General features: G+C 47.2%; 2 protein-coding genes across 2 annotated transcripts in view; one reads left to right on the top strand and one right to left on the bottom strand.

Annotated features, from left to right (window-relative positions):
• BPIFB2 (BPI fold containing family B member 2) overlaps positions 1–17,096 on the bottom strand; it is a 45,693-nt gene extending 28,597 nt beyond the window's left edge. The window contains exons 1-5 of the mRNA XM_084854858.1: positions 16,728–17,096; positions 4,239–4,322; positions 3,147–3,282; positions 1,792–1,851; positions 1,431–1,536 (exon numbers count right to left, since the gene is read on the bottom strand). The gene's annotated coding sequence lies outside the window, so the exon portion shown is untranslated. The remainder of the gene's footprint in view (positions 1–1,430; positions 1,537–1,791; positions 1,852–3,146; positions 3,283–4,238; positions 4,323–16,727) is intronic.
• Positions 17,097–20,546: 3,450 nt separating this feature from the next.
• On the top strand, positions 20,547–20,897 carry LOC146349072 (uncharacterized). Its single transcript, XM_084851823.1, has one exon. It carries the CDS (start codon positions 20,547–20,549, stop codon positions 20,895–20,897), a length of 351 nt encoding a protein of 116 aa, XP_084707949.1.
• The last annotated feature ends 410 nt before the right edge of the window (positions 20,898–21,307 follow it).

Below are 21,307 nucleotides of genomic sequence, written 5' to 3'. Positions count from 1 at the left end.
ATTTAAAAAGAAGAAAAGAACAAGGGTGGGGAGTCACCCTGACCGAGAAGGGCTTAAAAGGCTTCTTCCTCTTACTGTGTAAGCTTGGGGAGGCTGCAGTCCTAAGCATACTTGCTTGCGTGTTGCCCCATTCAGCTCAGAGGAAATTACTTCCAAGTAAACATGCATGGATCGCATTGCAAGCAGGAGGGTGCTGGTCAGCTCTGAAGTGCAGGAGCTCATCATGACTGCCGCCAGAGCCAGGGCCGGCTCCAGGTTTTGGGGGCCCTGGAGTGAGACCCGCTCTGTGGGCCCCTCCCTCCGCAAGTCGCCCTTCTCGCCGCCAGGGTCCCCAGCTGCCCTTGCTCGTCGTCCTCTTTCTCATCATGGGTCCCACTTGCCTGCTTGAGGGGCAGGGAGCCAGCAGTGTGGCATCTCCTGCTCCTCCTTCTCAAAGCCGCCACCGCTGTCTGGACCAGAGGGAGAGGGAGGTTGCCATGGGGAAGAGGAGGAGGAGCAACTCCAGGGGGGACTTGTCAGCGGCCCCTGCCTGCGGGTGGCCCTCGGAAGATGCCTGACCAGGCCGACCCTTGACGCTGGCCCTGCCCATCGCTACATCCCTGCCCACAGACAGACAGACAGACAGACAGACAGCTTTTCTATTATTTATACTCAGTGGAGGTAATACTCTGGTTAAAAACGTAACCATAATACTCAGACATCCAAAATGAACAACTACACAAGCAAGCCACTGATCAAGACTCACAATTTGATGGGCATGACTGCAACCCTATGCACAGTTACCTGGGAGTAAGTGCCATTGAACTCAGGGGTGCTTCCTTTCAGCTGCAGAGGTTCAGCTTGGAAAACACATTGAACAAAAGCTCTTCAGCCAGCTGAAAGGCAACCTTTAGCTTTCAGGCAGAAAGGCGAGCCATCTTACAAAGAAGCATTAGCGCTTAAACTGCTGGTGAGAAGCAGAAACCCCATCAAAGAAAAGGAAGGCAGGACCCAGCCTCAACTTGATTATGCCCCTCATTCTCTGCACCAGACAATATAGCTAAGCTCGAAAGCCTTGCTATAAGCCTTGCTAAGCTCAAAAGCCTTCATTCACTGGCCAGAGCAAGAAGGGTCCACTATTACCCAAGTGCCCCAGCATCATGGCATCATTGCTCCTGCTCTGAACAAGAGTCCCAGAGATGCACTGCCTCCGCCACCCCACCCACTCCACCACCGACTGAAAGTCTGCAGTTCTGTGCACACTTACATGGGAGTCAGCCCCACTGAAGACAGTGGGGTGTCCTTCCAGTAAACATGCAGCGGGTTGGGCAGTGCAAGAACTGGGAAGGTGAACCAGCCCTTTCTTACACATGCACGCACCTTGGCCAAACAGAATGCACTGCCACCCGGCTGCCCACCCAAGTCTGCACTGAGCAGGAGATGTGACTTACCCCACGGCATTCAGAATTGGTTGGAAAATATTTCCACTGCCCACAAATTGTGGGATCTTGATGATACTGAGGCCTCGCAGTAGGGATGGTCTCCCTTCCTGGCATACTGTGGAGAAAGGACATGGGTTGCTTCAGCAGGAGCCTCCTCCAGCTGTGCCAAGAAGGGCTGGCCTGGCCATCTTCCCTGTGGTCTGAGCATCGGGCGCATTGCTGCATTGTACTAGCTGAGAGACTGAGTTACAAATCAGGAAATGCCGAGTTCAAATCTTACCTTTGCCATGAAAGGTAAGATTTCACCAGGAAAGCCCCCCCCCCCCGCACATACACCCTCCGCGACATGGGAATATCAACCCTGACTGACCTCACAGGGTTGTTGTAAGAGTTACACAAAGGTACTGTCCAGAGGGGCTGCCAAGTTAGTCTGTTGTATCAAAGAAAGAAAGAAAGAAAGAAAGAAAGAAAGAAAGAAAGAAAGAAAGAAAGAAAGAAAGAGTCTTGTGGTACCTTAAAGATGAATGCAGTTATTAAGGCATAAACTTTTGTGGCCTGGAGTCCAGGCAATGTACCTAAAACACTGTGAACATTTGTAGGGGATTTATCAATGCCAAGTATTACTATTAAGAGAAGAAACTGTGTTTTTAATTTATTTTTTTTAATTTATTTGTTTTTATATTATGTTCCCATTAAGATTTTGTTTCTAATCCGTATTTTATTGTTAGTGCCATTTTTGGCAAGAAGGTGGGATATAAACTAAACGAATGGCATCATAGAATGCTAGAGTTGGAAGGGGCCATTTAGGCCATTGAGTGCAGCCCCCTGCTCAGTGCAGGAGTCCATTTTAAAGCCTCCCTGCCAGGTGGCCGTCCAGCCTCTGCGTGGAGCCCTCCAGCGACAGAGAGCCCACCGCCTCCCTAGGCAGCTGGTTCCATTATCTGACTGCTTTAGGAGGTTTTTCCTGCTGTTCAGCCTAAATCTGCCTTCCTGTAAACTGCCTTCCTGTTATTTCGTGTCCTACAGTCTTAAATGATAGAACACAGGTTGCGGCCCTCCTCTGTATGGCAACCCTTTAGGTACGAACATGAAGCTAACCTCTGCATTGCTAAGAGCTACTACAGATGACCAGAGAGCTGACTGAGCATTCCTGGAGAAGGATGGGTCTGCAGCAGCCCATGCATTTCTCTTTGATAGGTAGTAAGGCATAAAATGCAAATGCTAATAATGACCATCGTCATTGTCATCATTGTCAACCTGGATCACTGAAATGGCAAATCAAGCGATAAACCTTTTCTCCAGAGGGTACCACTTTGGACTGCACAGTGGTTCCCATGTGACTGAATACAACTCCATACAAACAAGCAGACAAAACCATTCTCTGCATGTAGAAAACCAGATTGTAGAATCAAAGAGCTGGAGGGGCTTTGCAGGCCAGGGGTGGGCAGAAGATAGATATCCAGATGTTTGGGGCTTCAACACCCTGAAGCCCCTGCCAGCATGGCCAATGGTCAGGTGGGTGGGGGTTGAAATCCAAAACATCTGGAGATCTACTTTCCACCCACTGCTTTTATAGACCATCTAGTCCAACTGCAAGGCAGGAAATCCAGAGCTGGAGGCTGCTAAGCTGGATCAAATATGCTCATTTTGAAATCAGATTAAAAATTAGCTAATATTTAGTCCAGACCTCGAAGAGATGCAAAGGCTGGAGTCGTGCACACTTACCATACTCAAGTGCTTCTTGATTAACCCTTACCACAGTCCCTGGGATGGTCGCCTGCGAAGGGACAAGGAGGCAAAGCAGGATGCTCAAAGTACAAACCTTGAGCATCTTCTGTGTTACTGCAGAGCCGTTGGGCAGCTTGGAAAGAGAGAAAGAGAAGAAAGGGCAAGTGTCAGTAGGGGTGGGGCAGATGTTCATTAGGTTTGCATTTTAATGCAAACTTACGTAATTTCACACTTTCGAACCAATATGCAAACCGAAACTCAGTTATCCTTCAACGTTTGCAGGTCTCCGAATTTTGCAGTGGAGACCTCTAATACAGTTGCATCCAAAAATGTGTATATTAAAGGATAGTGCACACAGAAATGCATACATTCATGAAAATAACTTTAAAATGCATTATGTTAGGAAAATTGCTTGCAAATAGATGTGCATGTTAAGCACAATTGTTTAAGGGGCAGATAAAGGGTGAGAACAGGTTTTTGATGGATCATTTGCATTGGGCTGTAGCATCATCATTTATTTATTTATTACATGTCTACACTGCCCAGTAGCCAAAGCTCTCTGGGCTGTTCACAACTGCGAGCTATGCCGGTGAGAGCATTGAATCCTGACCACTAGACCACCAGGGAACTATAATGTGTTGATCTGAACCGAAGGCCCACCATTCAGTGAAAGCAGAGATGCTTCTCATGCAGAGGATCCCATCCATGTTCAGTCCCTGGACTCTCCAGTTAAAGCCAGAAGGGCTGGGAAAGACTCTGCCTGAGACATAGTGGAGCTCATGCTGGTCAAGCAGACAACTCCAGGCCAGGTGGGCCAAGGGTCTGGCTCAGTACGAGGCATCTTCCTATGAATGTACAATGTGCAGATTTGTGGGTTTCAGTCACAGCTGCATCTGTCGAGGTCACCTGATTAGCTTGCTCCATGTCAAGCTTCTTGCCTATCTCATGAGCTACTCCTTTGTCTACTTTACTGGACTGAAGGCCCAAAATGCAACCTTTGTCAGCTACAGTCTCACCACACTAAGAGAACAACATGGCTCCATCGCCCATGCAGTGGCTTAGAAAAACCAAGACGGCTGCTGAGCTTACCTTACTCTGTTGCTATGCGATGGCAGGGCCCAGAGTTATTGGTGGTGGTACCGTCTGGCCCGACTCCTTTCCTTGGGCTAGCCACTGTGGGGGAAAGAACTGTGACTTTATACAGCTCACTGGGATGGACAAAAAGCTGGAGATCAGGAGAGATGACATGCTCAGGTTTAACAAGGGTGTAGAGCATTTACTTGTGGTTCAGAACATCCTGGGAAAATGGGCAGGGTTCTTCTGCACACAATCCTCAATGTACATTTGGGGTGCAAATAATTGTTGTCATAAAGCCATTCTGCCGGACAAAATGCATAAAGGCTTTTGGCAGCACATGATGAGCTTTAATCGGTCCCGGATGTGTCCTTAGTTATGATTGACACTTCAAAATTGGTTTTGGTTATATGTTGTTTGTGTACATTGTCTGGCTGCTTTTATGTAAATGGCTTTTAAATTGTGTATATTGTATTTTAATGTTTTAACTTCTGTAAACTGCCCAGAGAGCTTCAGCTATGGGACGGTATAGAAATGTGAAAAATAACAATAGTATCAATTTCCTGCTCTTAGGGTGGCCCAAGGTGACAAGAACACCAGGATGACACCATCAAGCCAAAGGTCAGGATCCAGGAAAGAGTGCACATAACTGGTAGAACATTTTTAGTTTGCAAAGTACTGGAATGACAGGTCTCCGCATGCTGGAGCATTCAGATCGCTTCATGTGCGTTATGTTGGCAACCCTTGCAGCATTTTTACACATTACATTGATGTCCCGGCTCTCCTCGAAGGACCTAAAGCGGGGGTGAGCAGCTTGTAGCCCTCCAGATGTGTTGGCCCACAACTCCCATCCCATCATACCTCACCATGGGCTATGTTGGCTGGGGCTGATGGGAACTGTATGCCAAGGGTTCTGGAGGGTCACACGTTGTCGACCGCTGACTTAAAGGGCAGCCAGATAAAAAGGAGGTTGGGGCTGCTGCAGCGTAGCAGCTGTGCAGTGGGGGGGATTTCAGCAAGTGAGGTCCACATGGCAACCTGCCCCTACTGAATTTCCCTCTTTTACACAACTGTTAAAGTTGCAGGAGCCCTGCCCTCTTTCCACTTGGCCACTCTAGGCTCCCTCCCCTGTTTTTTCCTCACAACACCCCTGTGAGGTAGGTTGGGCAGAGAGCAAGTGGCAGACTCAAGGTCACCAGTGAGCATCATAGCTGTGTGGATTTGAACCTGGGTCTCCCTAGATCTAACTGTATAGTCTAACCACTACATGATGCTGTCTCACACTGCCTCTGAGATGTAGGACAGTATTATTGTCCTCCTATTGCAAATGGGTAATTACCATTGCAAATTACAAAATGGGTAATAACAATTGCAAATTACCCCTTCATGGATCACTGCCTTGTTGTGGCGAAGGGGCTTGCGTAACTCAGAGAAGCCATAAGCTATGCCGTGCAGGGCCACCCAAGACGGACAGGTCATGGCAGAGAGTTCTGACAAAATGTGGTCCACTGGAGAAGGAAATTGCAACCCACTCCAGTATTCCTGCCAAGAAAACCCCATGGAACGTATCACAAGGCTAAAAGATATGACGCTGGAAGATGAGCCCCTCAGGTCGGAAGGTGTCCAATATACTACTGGGGAAGAGCAGAGGGTATTTCCAAGTAGCGCCAGAAAGAGTGAAGCGCTGGGCCAAAGCCAAAAGGACACTCAGCTGTGGATGTGTCTGGTGGTAAAAAGAAAATCCGATGCTGTAAAGAACAATATTGTTTAGGAACCTGGAATGTCAGATCAGTGAATCAAGGTAAGCTAGAGGTGGTCAAACATGAGATGGCAAGATTGAACATTGACATCTTGGGAATCAGCGAACTAAAATGGACAGGCATGGGCGAATTTAATTCAGGTGACCATCATATCTACTACTGTGGGCAAGAATCCCTTAGAAGAAATGGAGTAGCACTCATAGTCAACAAAAGGGTGGGAAAAGCAGTACTGGGGTACAATCTTAAAAACGATAGAATGATCTCAGTACGAATCCAAGGCAAACCATTCAACATCACAGTAATTCAAGTCTATGCCCCAACCACTGATGCCGAAGAAGCTGAGGTTGATCGGTTCTATGAAGACCTACAACACCTTCTAGAACTAACACCACAAAAAGATGTCCTCTTCATCATAGGGGATTGGAATGCTAAAGTAGGAAGTCAAGAAATCACCGGGATAACAGGCAGGCATGGCCTTGGTGTACAAAATGAAGCAGGACAAAAGCTAATAGAGTTTTGCCAAGAGAACACGCTGATCATAGCAAACACTCTTTTCCAACAGCACAAGAGGCGACTCTTACGAGTCCCCTGGACTGCAAGGAGGTCAAATCAGTCAATCCTAGAGGAAATCAACCCTGAGTGCTCATTGGAAGGACAGATACTGAAGCTGAAGCTCAAATATTTTGGCCACCTAATGCGAAGAGAAAAGTCACCGGAAAAGACCCTGATGCTGGGAAAGACTGAAGGCAAAAGGAGAAGGGGACGACAGAGGATGAGATGGCTAGATAGCATCACCGATGCAATGAATATGAACTTGAGCACACTCCGGGAGAGAGCGCAGGACAGGAAGGCCTGGCGTGCTCTGGTCCATGGGGTCACGAAGAGTCGGACATGACTGAACGACTGAACAACAACATTGCAAATGGAGGACTGAGTCTGAGAGAGACTGATTTGCACTGAGTGAGTTCAGGGCAACCTCTTCGGCATTCCACCACAGTCATTCTCCACTAGGCTACGTTACAACTCTGATTGTGTTTGCCCGAACGACATGGATCAATATGATTCCCGTTTCACAGAAGGCAAACTGAGGCTGAGTCACAGTGGCATGCTGGAGATCTGCACATGGAGTCTGTGGCAGAGGCAAGTTTTGAGTGAAGCTGCCAAAAGACCCCTTTCCAAGGGATCGCACTGGCTTCTGTACGCAGAGCATTTGATGAAAGCACACTAGGCCTGGCCCACACATTACTTGGTTATTGCTGCATCCAGCAGTGTCCTGCATGTCCTTATCCACACCCAGGTGACCTTGGAGATCATCAGAGGAGGCCTTGCTGGTCATTCCAAGATGTCTCCACGAAGAACCCCAACAGCAGCAGGCCTTCTCTAGCAGCACCCGCCCTCTGGAAAACCCTCCCCGTGCAGTTCCACGGAAAGAAAATGTGGCGTCTTTTAAGTGCCTCCTGAAAACACACTTGTTCACACGGGCTTTCCCTGGGCTGTAATTAAAAGAATCCTGCCGCTCCGTTTTACTGCTCCTTGAATTGCTTTTTTATTTTAGTTGGAAGGGTTCTAATGTTGTGTTTTTAATTCTGTGTTTTAAATGTGATTTTAATATTTATTGTGACCCGCTGCGAGATTTTATTATATTCAGAGGTATATAAGTGTCACAAATAAATAAAATAATAAATAAATAAATGTGTCAATGGGCCATCACAGCTATGCTACAATATACACAGAACTGCTGAGAAAACTAGAGGTGTACATGGATGTGTGATGCAGCCCTTGATGATCCGCCACTAAGTGTGCGTGAAGGCCATTGAAAAGCGTGGTGCTTGAAATCATATACAACTTCTCTCTGTTGCATTATGTCTGTGATGGCCCCTTCAAACATACATCCCATCATTTACATTTCAGTCATGTACCCACATATCTGGGAATAGGCCCCTTTGAACTCAATGGAACTTACTTCTGAGTAGACAGTTGTTGTCAACAGAGAGACAGTTGTTCCCCTTCATGGATCACTGCCTTGTTGTGGCGAAGGGGCTTGCGTAACTCAGTGAAGCCATAAGCTATGCCGTGCAGGGCCACCCAAGACGGACAGGTCATGGCAGAGAGTTCTGACAAAATGTGGTCCACTGGAGAAGGAAATGGCAACCCACTCCAGTATTCTTGCCAAGAAAACCCCATGGAACGTATCACAAGGCTAAAAGATATGACGCCGGAAGATGAGCCCCTCAGGTCGGAAGGTGTCCAATATGCTACTGGGGAAGAGCAGAGGGTATTTCCAAGTAGCGCCAGAAAGAGTGAAGCGGCTGGGCCAAACCCAAAAGGACACTCAGCTGTGGATGTGTCTGGCGGTGAAAAGAAAATCCGATGCTGTAAAGAACAATATTGTTTAGGAACCTGGAATGTCAGATCAATGAATCAAGGTAAGCTGGAGGTGGTCAAACATGAGATGGCAAGATTGAACATCGACATCTTGGGAATCAGCGAACTAAAATGGACAAGCATGGGCGAATTTAATTCAGGTGACCATCATATCTACTATTGTGGGCAAGAATCCCTTAGAAGAAATGGAGTAGCACTCATAGTCAACAAAAGGGTGGGAAAAGCAGTACTGGGGTACAATCTTAAAAACGATAGAATGATCTCAGTACGAATCCAAGGCAAACCATTCAACATCACAGTAATTCAAGTCTATGCCCCAACCACTGATGCCGAAGAAGCTGAGGTTGATCGGTTCTATGAAGACCTACAACACCTTCTAGAACTAACACCCAAAAAAGATGTCCTCTTCATCATAGGGGATTGGAATGCTAAAGTAGGAAGTCAAGAAATCACCGGGATAACAGGCAGGCATGGCCTTGGTGTACAAAATGAAGCAGGACAAAAGCTAATAGAGTTTTGCCAAGAGAACATGCTGATCATAGCAAACACTCTTTTCCAACAGCACAAGAGGCGACTCTACACATGGACGTCACCAGATGGTCAATATCGAAATCAGATTGATTATGTCCTTTGCAGCCAAAGATGGAGAAGCTCCATACAGTCAGTAAAAACAAGACCTGGAGCTGACTGTGGCTCAGATCATGAGCTGCTTCTTGCAAAATTTCGGCTTAAATTGAAGAAAGTCGGGAAAACCACTAAACCGTTCAGGTATGACCTAAATCATATCCCTGATGAATATACAGTGGAGGTGAGGAATAGATTTCAGGGATTAGACCTGATAGACAGAGTGCCTGAGGAACTATGGACGGAGGTCCATAACACTGTTCAGGAGGTAGCAACGAAATCCATCCCAAAGAAAAAGAAATGCAAGAAAGCGAAGTGGCTGTCTGATGAGGCTTTACAAGGAGCTGAGGAAAGAAGGGAAGCGAAAAGCAAGGGAGAAAGGGGAAGATATACCCAACTGAATGCAGAGTTCCAGAGAATAGCAAGGAGAGACAAGAAGGCCTTCTTAAGTGAACAATGCAAAGAAATCGAGGAAAACAACATAATGGGAAAGACTAGAGATCTCTTCAAGAAAATTGGAGATCTCAAGGGAACGTTTTGTGCAAAGATGGGCATGATAAAGGACAAAGAAGGCAGGGACCTAACAGAAGCAGATGAGATTAAGAAGAGGTGGCAAGAATACACAGAAGAACTATACAGGAAAGATCTGAATGTCCCTGATAGCCATGATAGTGCGGTCACTGAACTCGAGCCGGACATCCTAGAGAGTGAAGTCAAGTGGGCCTTAGGAAGCATTAGTAACAATAAAGCTAGCGGAGATGACAGTATTCCAGCCGAGCTATTTAAAATCCTAAAAGATGATGCTGTTATAGTGCTGCATTCAATATGCCAACAAATCTGGAACACTCAACAGTGGCCACAAGACTGGAAAAGGTCAGTTTACATTCCAATTCCAAAGAAGGGCAACGCCAAAGAGTGTTCAAACTACCGCACCATTGTGCTCATTTCACATGCCAGCAAGGTGATGCTCAAAATCCTACAAGCTAGGCTTCAGCAGTATGCGAACCGAGAACTACCGGAAGTACAAGCTGGGTTTAGAAGAGGCAGAGGAACTAGAGATCAAATCGCCAACATTCGCTGCATCATGGAGAAAGCAAGAGAATTCCAGAAAAACGTCTATTTCTGCTTCATTGACTACGCTAAAGCCTTTGATTGTGTGGATCACAACAAACTGTGGCAAATTCTTAAAGTGATGGGAGTACCAGACCACCTTACCTGTCTCCTGAGAAACCTGTACGAGGGTCAAGAAGCAACAGTAAGAACCAGACATGGAACAACCGATTGGTTCAAAATTGGGAAAGGAGTACGACAAGGCTGCATATTGTCACCCTGCTTATTTAACTTATATGCAGAGTACATCATGAGAAATGCCGGGTTGGATGAATCAGAGGTCGGAATTAAGATTGCCGGGAGAATTATCAACAACCTCCGATATGCAGACGATACCACCCTAATGGCAGAAAGCGAAGAGGATCTCAAGAGCCTCTTGTTGAGGGTGAAAGAGGAGAGTGCAAAAGCTGGTTTGAAACTCAACATTAAAAAAACTAAGATCATGGCATCTGGCCCCATCACTTCCTGGCATATAGAAGGGGAAGAAATGGAAGCAGTGACAGATTTTACTTTCTTGGGCTCCAAGATCACCACAGATGGTGACTGTAGCCATGAAATTAAAAGACGCTTGCTCCTTGGGAGGAAAGCTATGGCCAACCTAGACAGCATAGTAAGAAGCAGAGACATCACCTTGCCGACAAAGGTCCGTCTAATCAAAGCTATGGTTTTCCCAGTAGTAATGTATGGCTGTGAGAGCTGGACTATAAGGAAGGCTGAGCGCCGAAGAATTGATGCTTTCGAACTGTGGTGCTGGAGAAGACTCTTACGAGTCCCCTGGACTGCAAGGAGGTCAAATCAGTCCATCCAAAAGGAAATCAACCCTGAGTGCTCATTGGAAGGCCAGATACTGAAGCTGAAGCTCCAATATTTTGGCCACCTAATGCGAAGAGAAAACTCCCTGGAAAAGACCCTGATGCTGGGAAAGACTGAAGGCAAAAGGAGAAGGGGACGGCAGAGGATGAGATGGCTAGATAGCATCACGGATGCAATGAATATGAACTTGAGCACGCTCCGGGAGAGAGCGCAGGACAGGAAGGCCTGGCGTGCTATGGTCCATGGGGTCACGAAGAGTCGGACACGACTGAACGACTGAACAACAACAACAAGACAGTTGTTGGATTGCACTGTAAATGTTGCAGTCATCCAGCAATGAACATGTCTATGCCAAACCCCACTGTTGTATAAATCTGAATTTCTTAGCACAGAAAGGTCATGCTTTCCGGCAGAAGGTAGAAAAAGCAAATGGCAGGATGGGACAGACATAGCTAAAACTCAGTTTATTTTCAAAACAACCTTCTCAAAGCAGAGCAAGGGTGTGTGTGTGTCATATGACATGCCTGGTCACATGAATTAAGGTGCAATCCTATATGCAAGCCTGGGAATTATGAGGAAGGTGGTTAGCTGATGATTTCTGAGATACGCTGGGAAGCCCAGATGCAGTTGCAAGAATAGTGTGTTCCTTTGTACACATTCTTCCCACTGAGTTAGAATAGAATCATAGAATCATAGAATAGTAGGGTTGGAAGGGGCCTACAAGGCCATCGAGTCCAACCCCCTGCTCAATGCAGGAATCCAAGTCAGAGCATCCCTGACAAATGGCTGTCCAGCCTCGTCTTGAAGGCCTCCAGTGTGGGAGAGCCCACCACCTCCCCAGGTAATTGGTTCCATTGTCGTATTGCTCTTACAGTCAGGACGTTTTTCCTGATGTTCAGCCGGAATCTGGCTTCCTGTAACTTGAGCCCATTATTCCGTGTCCTGCACTCTGGGATGATCAAGAAGAGATCCTGGCCTTCTTCTCTGGGACAACCTTTCAAGTACTTGAAGAGTGCTATCATATCTCCCCTCAGTCTTCTCTTCTCAAGGCTAAACATGCCCAGTTCTTTCAGTCTCTCATAGGGCTTTGTTTCCAGTCCCCTGATCATCTTTGTTGCCCTCCTCTGAACCCTCTCCAGTTTGTCTGCATCCTTCTTAAAGTGTGGTGCCCAGAACTGGACACAGTACTCCAGATGAGGCCTAACCAGTGCTGAGTAGAGGGGAACTAGTGGAAGCGATGGTTCTATGAATGCAGCCCAAAATAGCATTTGCCTTTTTTTGCAGCCACATCACATTGTTGGCTCATATTCAGCTTGTGATCTACAACAATTCCAAGATCCTTCTCGCTTGTAGTGTAGTTGAGCCACGTATCCCCCATCTTGTCACTGTGCATTTGGTTTCTTTTTCCTAGGTGCAGAACTTGGCATTTGACCGTATTAAATGTCATTCTGTTGTTTTCTGCCCAGTGCTCCAGTCTATCAAGATCACTTTGAATTTTGTTTCTTTCTTCCAAAGTATTAGCTATCCCTCCCAATTTTGTGTCATCTGCAAATTTGATCAGCATTCCCTGCACCTCCTCCTCCAAGTCATTCATAAAAATGTTGAAGAGCACTGGGCCCAGGACTGAACCCTGCGGTACCCCACTCGTTACCTCTCCCCAGCTTGAGAAGGTCCCATTGATAAGCACTCTTTGAGTCCGATTCTGTAGCCAACTGTGGATCCACCGGATCGTTGTTTCATCTAGCCCACTTTGAGCTAGTTTGCTCATCAGGATATCATGGGGCACATTGTCGAAAGCTTTGCTGAAGTCGAGGTATATGATGTCTACAGCATTCCCATGGTCTACAAGGGAGGTTACTTGATCAAAAAATGAGATCAGATTTGTCTGGCAGGACTTGTTTTTGACAAATCCATGTTGGCTTCGAGTAATCACGGCATTGTTGTCAAGGTGCTTCCAGATGGATTGCTTTATCATCTGCTCCAGAATTTTCCCAGGGATTGATGTCAGACTGACTGGTCTGTAGTTCCCAGGTTCCTCCTTTTTACCCTTTTTGAAGATAGGGACAACGTTAGCCCTCCTCCAGTCATCTGGCACTTCCCCGTCCTCCATGATTTCTCAAAGAGAATAGACAGCGGTTCTGAGAGTTCTTCTGCCAGTTCCTTTATGACTCTAGGATGCAGTTCATCTGGCCCAGGAGATCTGAACTCATTCAAAGTAATGAGGTGTTCCTTGACCATATGCCTGTCGATCTCAAGATGCAATCCTGCCCCTTCAGCTTGTACTTCGCCTTTGCCAGCGGGGTCATAGACCCTCTTTTGGGAGAAGACTGAGCCAAAGTAGGAATTGAGCACCTCTGCCTTTTCTTTGTCCTCTGTTATCATTTTGCCATCCTTATTTAATTGCTGAACCACCATTTCTTTCCTCTGCCTTTTACTATGCACGTAGCTGAAGAAAGCCTTTTTGTTGTTTTTAACATCCCTCGCTAACCTCAGCTCATTCTCAGCTTTAGCCTTCCTGACGCCATCCCTGCAATTCTGTGGTACCTGCCTGTACTCTTCCTTTGTTACTTGGCCTTCTTTCCACTTCCTATATGTGTCCTTTTTTGTTTTCAGGTCATCCCTAAGCTTTTTGTGAAGCCACATTGGCTTCATCTGTTGTCTTCCACCTTTTCTTCTTGTTGGAATTGCTTGTGATTGTGCCTTGAGAATTTCCTTTTTTAAAAGCTCCCACCCATCTTGGACTCCTTTTCTCGCTAGCATCGCTTGCCATGGGACTTTACTGATCATTGTTCTGAGTTTATGAAAATCAGCTTTCCTAAAATCCAGGGTATACGTTTCACTACACTCAGCTTTTGCTTCCCTTAGAACCAAGAACTCAAGTACAACATGGTCGCTTTCCCCCAGAGTTCCTGTAACTGCTACTTTATCCACTAAGTCATCTCTGTTGGTTAGGATCAAGTCAAGGATAGCCGATCCTCTAGTTCCTTCCTCTACTTTCTGTAGGAGGAAGTTATCCGCCACACAAGTCAGGAATTTCCTGGAGGGGCCATGTTTTGCAGAATTTGTCTCCCAACAAATATCGGGGAAATTGAAGTCCCCCATTACTACTACATCATGCTTCCTTAAAACATTGGCTATTTGCTTTTCAAAAGTTTCATCCTTGTCTTCTCCTTGATTGGGTGGACTCTGACCACCAGGTTCCTTTTATTCTTTGCTCCATTTATTTCAACCCAGATGCTCTCGATGGGGCTACCAAGCTCATCCTCCTGTATTTCTGTGCAGAGGTATGTATTTTTCACATACAGTGCAACCCCACCTCCCTTTCTGTTCCTCCTGTTCTTTTTGAACAAGTTATATCCTTCAATTGCTGTATTGCAGTCATGAGAGTCATCCCACCAAGTCTCAGTTATACCTATCAAGTCATAATTTCCCTCTTGTATTAAGAGTTCAAGTTTGTTCTGTTTGTTTCCCATACTCTAGGCATCAGTATATGGACATCGAAGACCATGTGCTTCATAGTCTGGCTTTCTTCCTACATGTGTCTGAAGACTATTATTGGGCGCTATCAGAGCTGTTCTTTCCATTGCAGTGCATGCGCCTATGTCCATTGTTACCCCCAACATTACATCTCCCTTCCCCATAGGATTCAGTTTAAAGCCCTCCTGATGAAGTTCTTCATGCTGTGGCCAAACACAGTCTTCCCATCCTTTGTGAGGTGCAACCCATCCCTAGCCAACAGCCCATCTTCCAGGAAGTATAGCCCGTGGTCCCAGAATCCAAATCTCTCTCGTCGGCACCACCTTCGTAGCCAGTCATTCACCCGGAGTATTTTTCGTTCCCTTTCTATCCCTCTTCTAACTACTGGAAGGATGGATGAGAAAACTATCTGGGCCCCAAAGTTCTTGAGTTTCCTTCCCAAAGCTTCAAAGTCTGACGTGATCTCTTCGTAGCTCCGCTTGGCGGTATCATTTGTTCTCACATGGATGAGAAGAAAGGGATACCTGTCAGTGGGCTTTATGAGTGCAGGCAACCTTTCAGTCACGTCTCTAATTCGTCCTCCCGGGAGACAACATACCTGGCGAGTCCATGGGTCTTTGCGACATATTTGGGTCTCGATCCCACGCAGCAAGGAGTCTCCCACTACTACCACTCTTCTTCTTCTTTTAGGTCTGGGTTTCATCGCCTCTGTTTGACTGACCTTTAGCCTCTTGCTCACTCTCATGCAGGTTCCCCTGTGATTCTTCCTCTGCAGGCTGTCCTCCAGTCTCATCCGCAAGTACCTGGAATCGGTTCCACAGCTCCACTGCTTCCACTGGTGCAGAGTGGCGTCTAGTCCTTCTCCTAACTGTCACCCTTTTCCAAGGAGTATCCTCTATTCCATTTTTCTTCACCTCAGCATTTTCCACTGCCTCATCTTGCTGTTGCTCTTCAAGTTCTGGTCTGCCCTTTGCTGCTGTAGTTCCCCCATTCTGTCCAAGAACTCTTCGTGTTCTCTTATTCCCCGGAGGGTCGACAGTCGCCGCTCTAGTCCACTTACTTTTTCCTCCAGCAGCGTGATCAACTTGCACTTGTTGCAGGTGTAGGCCATGTTGTTCTCAGGCAAGAAAACAAACATTGCACACACCTTGCAGGTCACCACCACTGGAGAGTCTTGTCCTTCCATAGCCTCTTTTCCCTTTTTGTGTCTAGCTTTGTGATTGTTCTAGACTAGCCTGTGCCTGCTCCTCTACTCAGTAGAGGTTAAAAGCAGAGTCCCACCGGTGTGAAAGTGTGTGTTACAAGACAAATAAATGGAAAAAAGTTAGTTAAAATAAAAAATAAAAATAATTTTAAAAAAATGTTAGGGGCCTCCCCCTTGACCTCCCCTGCTGAACTCCCCTGGCCAACTCCTGTTTGCTCCCCCTGTTCGCTCTCCCTGGTCGCTCGCTCTCTGGGAGCTTGTTTGCTTCTGTAGTCCCTGGACCAGCTGGAGCAGCTTGCTCTGCTCTGCTCTGCTCAGCTGGGAGGCGGGAAACAGACTGAAGCTTCCTGCCCAGTCAGCTGCTGGGAGTACTCAGGCCACACCCCTCCAATTCAGTTGGAGCTCTCAGAAGCACCTGGTGAGCTCACAGCCAATCAGAAGGATAAAGGGCGGCCCCCTGGGCTTCCTGCAACCCACTTACCTCTTAGCCTCTGTCTCCTTTGTCTCCTTTGTCTCTTCAACCACTGCAACTCCCCTGGCCAACTCCTGTTTGCTCCCCCTGTTCGCTCGCTCTGCTCGCTCGCTCTCTGGGAGCTTGCCTGCTTCTGTAGTCCCTAGACCAGCTGGAGCAGCCTGCTCTGCTCTGCTCTGCTCAGCTGGGAGGCGGGAAACAGACTGAAGCTTCCCGCCCAGTCAGCTGCTGGGAGTACTCAGGCCACCCCCTCCCCAATTCAGTTGGAGCTCTCAGAAGCACCTGGTGAGCTCACAGCCAATCAGAAGGATAAAGGGCGGCCCCCTGGGCTTCCTGCAACCCACTTACCTCTTAGCATGAGTTCATGAGACATTCAGCATCTATTTATAATAAACAGTTTATTTGCTTTCAGAGCTGTTTCCCATCTCATTCTCACGAAAAGTATTATTTAGCTACATAAGGCCAGCCATGTCACCTACTAACCTGTCAGTGAATGGGCAGAGAAACTCCTCATATTTATACCAGGACTCCCAAGCCAGAGCCCTGATACATCTTTGCCAGTTGCAAGGGCTGATGTTCCATACTCGAATTCCATTGTGTGCATAAAGAGGGTTGAAGGGACTGAGCACATACAGTCCTAGGACATTCACTAGACCAACCTCTTAGCCTCAGGCCATGAGAGACCCAATCTGAGCGCCAGTTTCCCTCACAACAAGTGCCAAGCTGGTCAAGTTGCAGGTGCCGGAACTGGGTTGCGCAACCAAGCAGGAAATGGATGTTGTCTTCATAATGCTCATGCCATGTGTTGGGGAGAGGTATTCCAAGTTCTCCAACTCATCTTTTCATGACACCATTTTGGCTGTGTGAATTGACCCTCGCTAAAATTCCTTGGACTATCTGCTCCATTCAAATCGAGGGTGGGATGGGACAGCCGGTCCTTTCTTGCTTTAGTAAGCACAAAGCACTTAAAAACCACAGCTCCTTTCTGACAGGGTGTGAACACAGCAACAGGGGCAAATGTTCAACTCAGAGTGTTTACACTGAAGGCAAACAAGAGGCTTTGTTTCCCTTCCTGTACATGGGCAAACCTGGTTTGGTGAGTCATTAGCGTGCCTTTACTGAGGTCACTGGCAGGCAAGAGGGACATAATCTCTGGACAACCAACTCATTTCGGGAACTGAACGACTGAACAACAACAACAAAACTTTTGTAGTTATGGCCATGTTGTTGCCAAAAGGAACACCACAGCTGCTCCAAGGCTATGGGCAGATCACCCCAATGAGGTTGGGAGCTGCTCTGGTCTTGAGGCCTTTTAGATCATGGGTAAAACCTACCTCCTCCAAAAAGTGCACACATGGCAATAGCAATCAGACTACGACATTTCGATACATGGCACTCGTATCTTGCATGTAGGTTCAGTCTATTTCTGGTCCATGTCAGTTTCACACATGTTCATTCATAAATGAACAAATGAACACATCTCATTTCTGCATTTATCTTTGACTTAAAAAAAACTGTAGGAAAATGCATATTCAAATATATTTTAAAAGTAGTAGCAGTATTACATTTATATCCTACCTTTTTCCCTCTTGCCAGGATCCCAAAGTGGCTCACATTGGTCCTCCTCCTCTGCCTTTTTATCCTCACAACAACCCTGTGAGGTAGGTTGGGCTGAGAGTCAGTGACTGGCCCAAAGTCACCCTGTGAGCTTCATGGCTGAGTGGGGACTAGAGCCTGCACCTCCTGAGTCCTTGTCCAACACTCTCACCACTACACCACACTGGCATATGTATTCTGGAAAATATCTTCTCACAAAATATGCATTTCTAGATGTATTTTATCCAATCTACAGTTTTTATATGCCTTTTGGCACTTCTTTGAGCTGCATCACAAAATCCAAGGACATACAAAATTCACTGGATCTACGTGTTCCAATTGGCACATAAGTCCAGGAAGGGTGGTTTGCATCGAAATGCATACGCTGGAGGGACTCAGAGCATGAGTCACTTAACCTGAACTTGAAGGGTTAATATTAATTAATTTATTTATTTATTTACAATATTTATATACCGCTCCTCTTCAGAAGATTTCAGAGCAGTGAACAGCATGATAAAAAAATAAAACATTGGTTAAAAGAGTTAAAACATTTTTTTTTAAAAAGACAAACCCCAACAAAGTGGAGTTTAACAAACCACAGCAGGTCATGCAAGGAAGGCCTCTTGAACGAATATCTTCAGGAGGCACCAGAAGGAACACAATGTTGGCGCCTGCCTGACCTCCAAAGGCAGGGAGTTCCACAGGAAGGGGCCCACCACACTGAAGGCTCTTCTCCTGGTGGACTCCAACCGGGCCATAGGTCCGTGTGGAACCACCAGGAGCAAACCCTCCAATGACCTCGGTGACCGGGCAGGTTGGTAGGGAAGGAGGCGCTCTCTCAGGTATCCTGGTCCGAAGTTGTTTAGGGCTTTGTACACTAGTATAATACAATAGGCAGCCAGTGCAGTTCCCTCAGCAAAGGAGTTGCACACTGAAAAGGAGCAGCTCCCGACAACAGCCGAGCTGCTGCATTCTGCACTAGCTCCAGCTTCCGGACCAGCCTTAAGGGCAGCCCCACATACAGCGCATTGCAGTAATCCAGTCTTGAGGTTACTAATGCCTGTACCGCTGTGGTCAAGCTGTCCTGTCCAGGAGAGGCCGTAGCTGGTGAACCAGCTGAAGCTGGTAAAAGGCACTCCGAGCCACAGCAGCCCTCTGGGCCTCCAGCAACAGGGATGGATCCAGGAGCACCCCCAGACTACGGACCTGATCTTTCAGAGGGAGTGCAACCCCATCCAGAACAGGCAATGAGCCTATCTCCCAAACCCGGGAACCACTCAGCCACAGGGCTTCTGTCTTGCCAGGATTCAGCTTCAGTTTATTGGCCCTCATCCAGCCCATTACTGAGTCTAGGCCCAAAAAGAGTAGCAACACAAATGGCATAGTGGACACCATTTGCGTCCCTACTCTTTGCTGGCATACTCCCAGCGAGTTGGGAGTAGGGATGTGTGAACGCATCCCCATCTGGGTTTTCTGGACCCTTGCCCAGCCCCTGCCCCCTCTTGCTGGTACCTGGACTGCACTCAAGCCCCTCCCATTCTCGGCGAGTGGCCCCACTCACCCCAGTGGCCTCGTTGAGCTCCATGGTTGCCATTTCTAAAAAAATAAAATGGCAATTGCAAAAATGGGCATGTTTTTGTATGCGCAGAAATGTGTATTTTTGCAAATGTGCATATTCTCATGTGTGAAATGTGCATTTTTGCAAAGGCACACATTAGTGTGTGTACGAAAATGTGCATTTTTAATAAAATACGTATTTTCGTGCATACACAAATATGCGCATTCGCAAAATGTGCATTTCCCCTTGTGCACAAATTTGCACATTTTTGCGATTGCCATTTTATTTCTCAGAAAATGGTGACCGTGAAGCTCAACAAGGCTGCCGGGGTGAGTGCAGGCCATTCACCGAGCGCGGGCAGGGAGCGAGCAGAGGCTCAGTGAGCAGGGCTTGGGGGTGCGGGCAGGAACAAGTCCACCAGATTCCCAGACTGAATCGGGTACCCATGCCATCCCTAGTGGGGATGCCTCCTTGCCCAAGGATGAGGAAGACAGGTGGAGAAGGCAGCACAGAAAAAGATGGACTCATTACACCAAAAGGGGCCTGGACCCTGACTGAACTTCCCCCCAATCGCAAGGCAATTGGCTGCAAGTGGACCTTCAAAGTGAAGTGCAACACAGATGGTGAAGTAGAATGCTACAAGGCCAGGTTAGTAGCAAAGGGATAGTCTCAAACGTATGGGGAGGACTACAATGAAACATTTGCCCTGGAGGTAAAGCACACCACCGTTAGAGCAATGCTGAGTGTAGCAGCCAGCAGAGAGATGCAAGTTAGACATCTAGACGTCAAAACAGCATTCCTGTACAGTGAAATAGAGGAAGATCTGTACATGAAGCAACCACAAGGGTTTGTAGATCCAGAAGGGGCAAGGAAAGTGTGCAGACTGCACAAAAGCATTTATGGACTGAAGCAGGTTGCCAGGGCCTGGAATGAGACAATTAATGGAGTCCTAGTAAATCTGGGCTTCAGCAAGGGGAAAGCAGAGTCCTGCCTCTATACCCGACAGAGAGGGGCAGGTGGGCATACATACTAGTGTATGCGGACGATTTGGTCCTGAGCTATGAGCGGGAAAGCAATGGCATGGAAATTATGCTCAGACTGAAGCAGAACTTTGACATCAAGGACCTGGGTCCAATAGCACACTATTTGATTATACAGATCGAGAAGAGGGACAGTGGGAGCTTCCTCCTTAGTCAAAGATATTTTTAATTGTTTTATTGTGTGCTGTTTGGTTTTAATTTTTGTGAACTGCCCAGAGAGCTTCGGCTATTAGGCGGCATAGAAATGAAATAAATAAATAAATAAAAGACCAAAGATTGAGGAGATGCTGCTGGAGTTTGGAATGGCAGAGGCAAAGGGGGTCACGACTCCCATGACCACGGATCACCTGAAGGGGCGAGATGACGATGCCCCACTGCCGTATAATCAGCAGTATCAAAGGGCCATTGGTAAGCTGCTCTTCATTGCAACAGTTACCAGACCAGACACAGCTGCAGCTGTGGACATCCTGAGCAGGAAAGTGGCCAAGCCATCTCAACGAGTCTGTAATGGAGTGAAGCATGTGATGTACTACTTGAAGGGTACCACACACAAAATGCTCAAACTGCTCAGCAGCACACGTGCAGGGCTGGTCAGGTTTGTGGATGCAGACTGGGTGGGCGACGAGTCAAACTGAGAGTCCATATCAGGGAACCTGTTCCCATATCATGGCGGGACTATCAGTTGGGCCAGTAAGAAGCAGGCAGTTGTGGCCATGTCTTCCACAGAAGCGGAGTATGTGGCAACAGCCAGTGCGTGTTGTCAGGAAGTGATTTGGCTTAGGCAATTATTCACTGACATGGGACTGGATAACACACAAGCCACAGTGCTACATGAAGACAATCAGGGGTGCCTAAAGCTGGCATCAAGCGAGAAACTGAGGCCACAGATGAAGCACACTGACCTGAGGCATCACCTGATAAGGGACCTAGTAAAGCAAGAGGCGACTGAACTGAAGTATTGCCCGACTGAAGAAATGGTGGCAGATGTGCTGACAAAGCCCCTGCTGGGGGAACTGCACCAGCGCCACCTGATGGGCGTGGGATT

Source organism: Heloderma suspectum, chromosome 4 (genome assembly GCF_057233095.1).
Source record: "Heloderma suspectum isolate Gila_16-S chromosome 4, 16-S_ref, whole genome shotgun sequence".
NCBI classification, from domain to species: domain Eukaryota; kingdom Metazoa; phylum Chordata; class Lepidosauria; order Squamata; family Helodermatidae; genus Heloderma; species Heloderma suspectum.
This window is presented reverse-complemented; position numbering and strand designations above follow the sequence as displayed.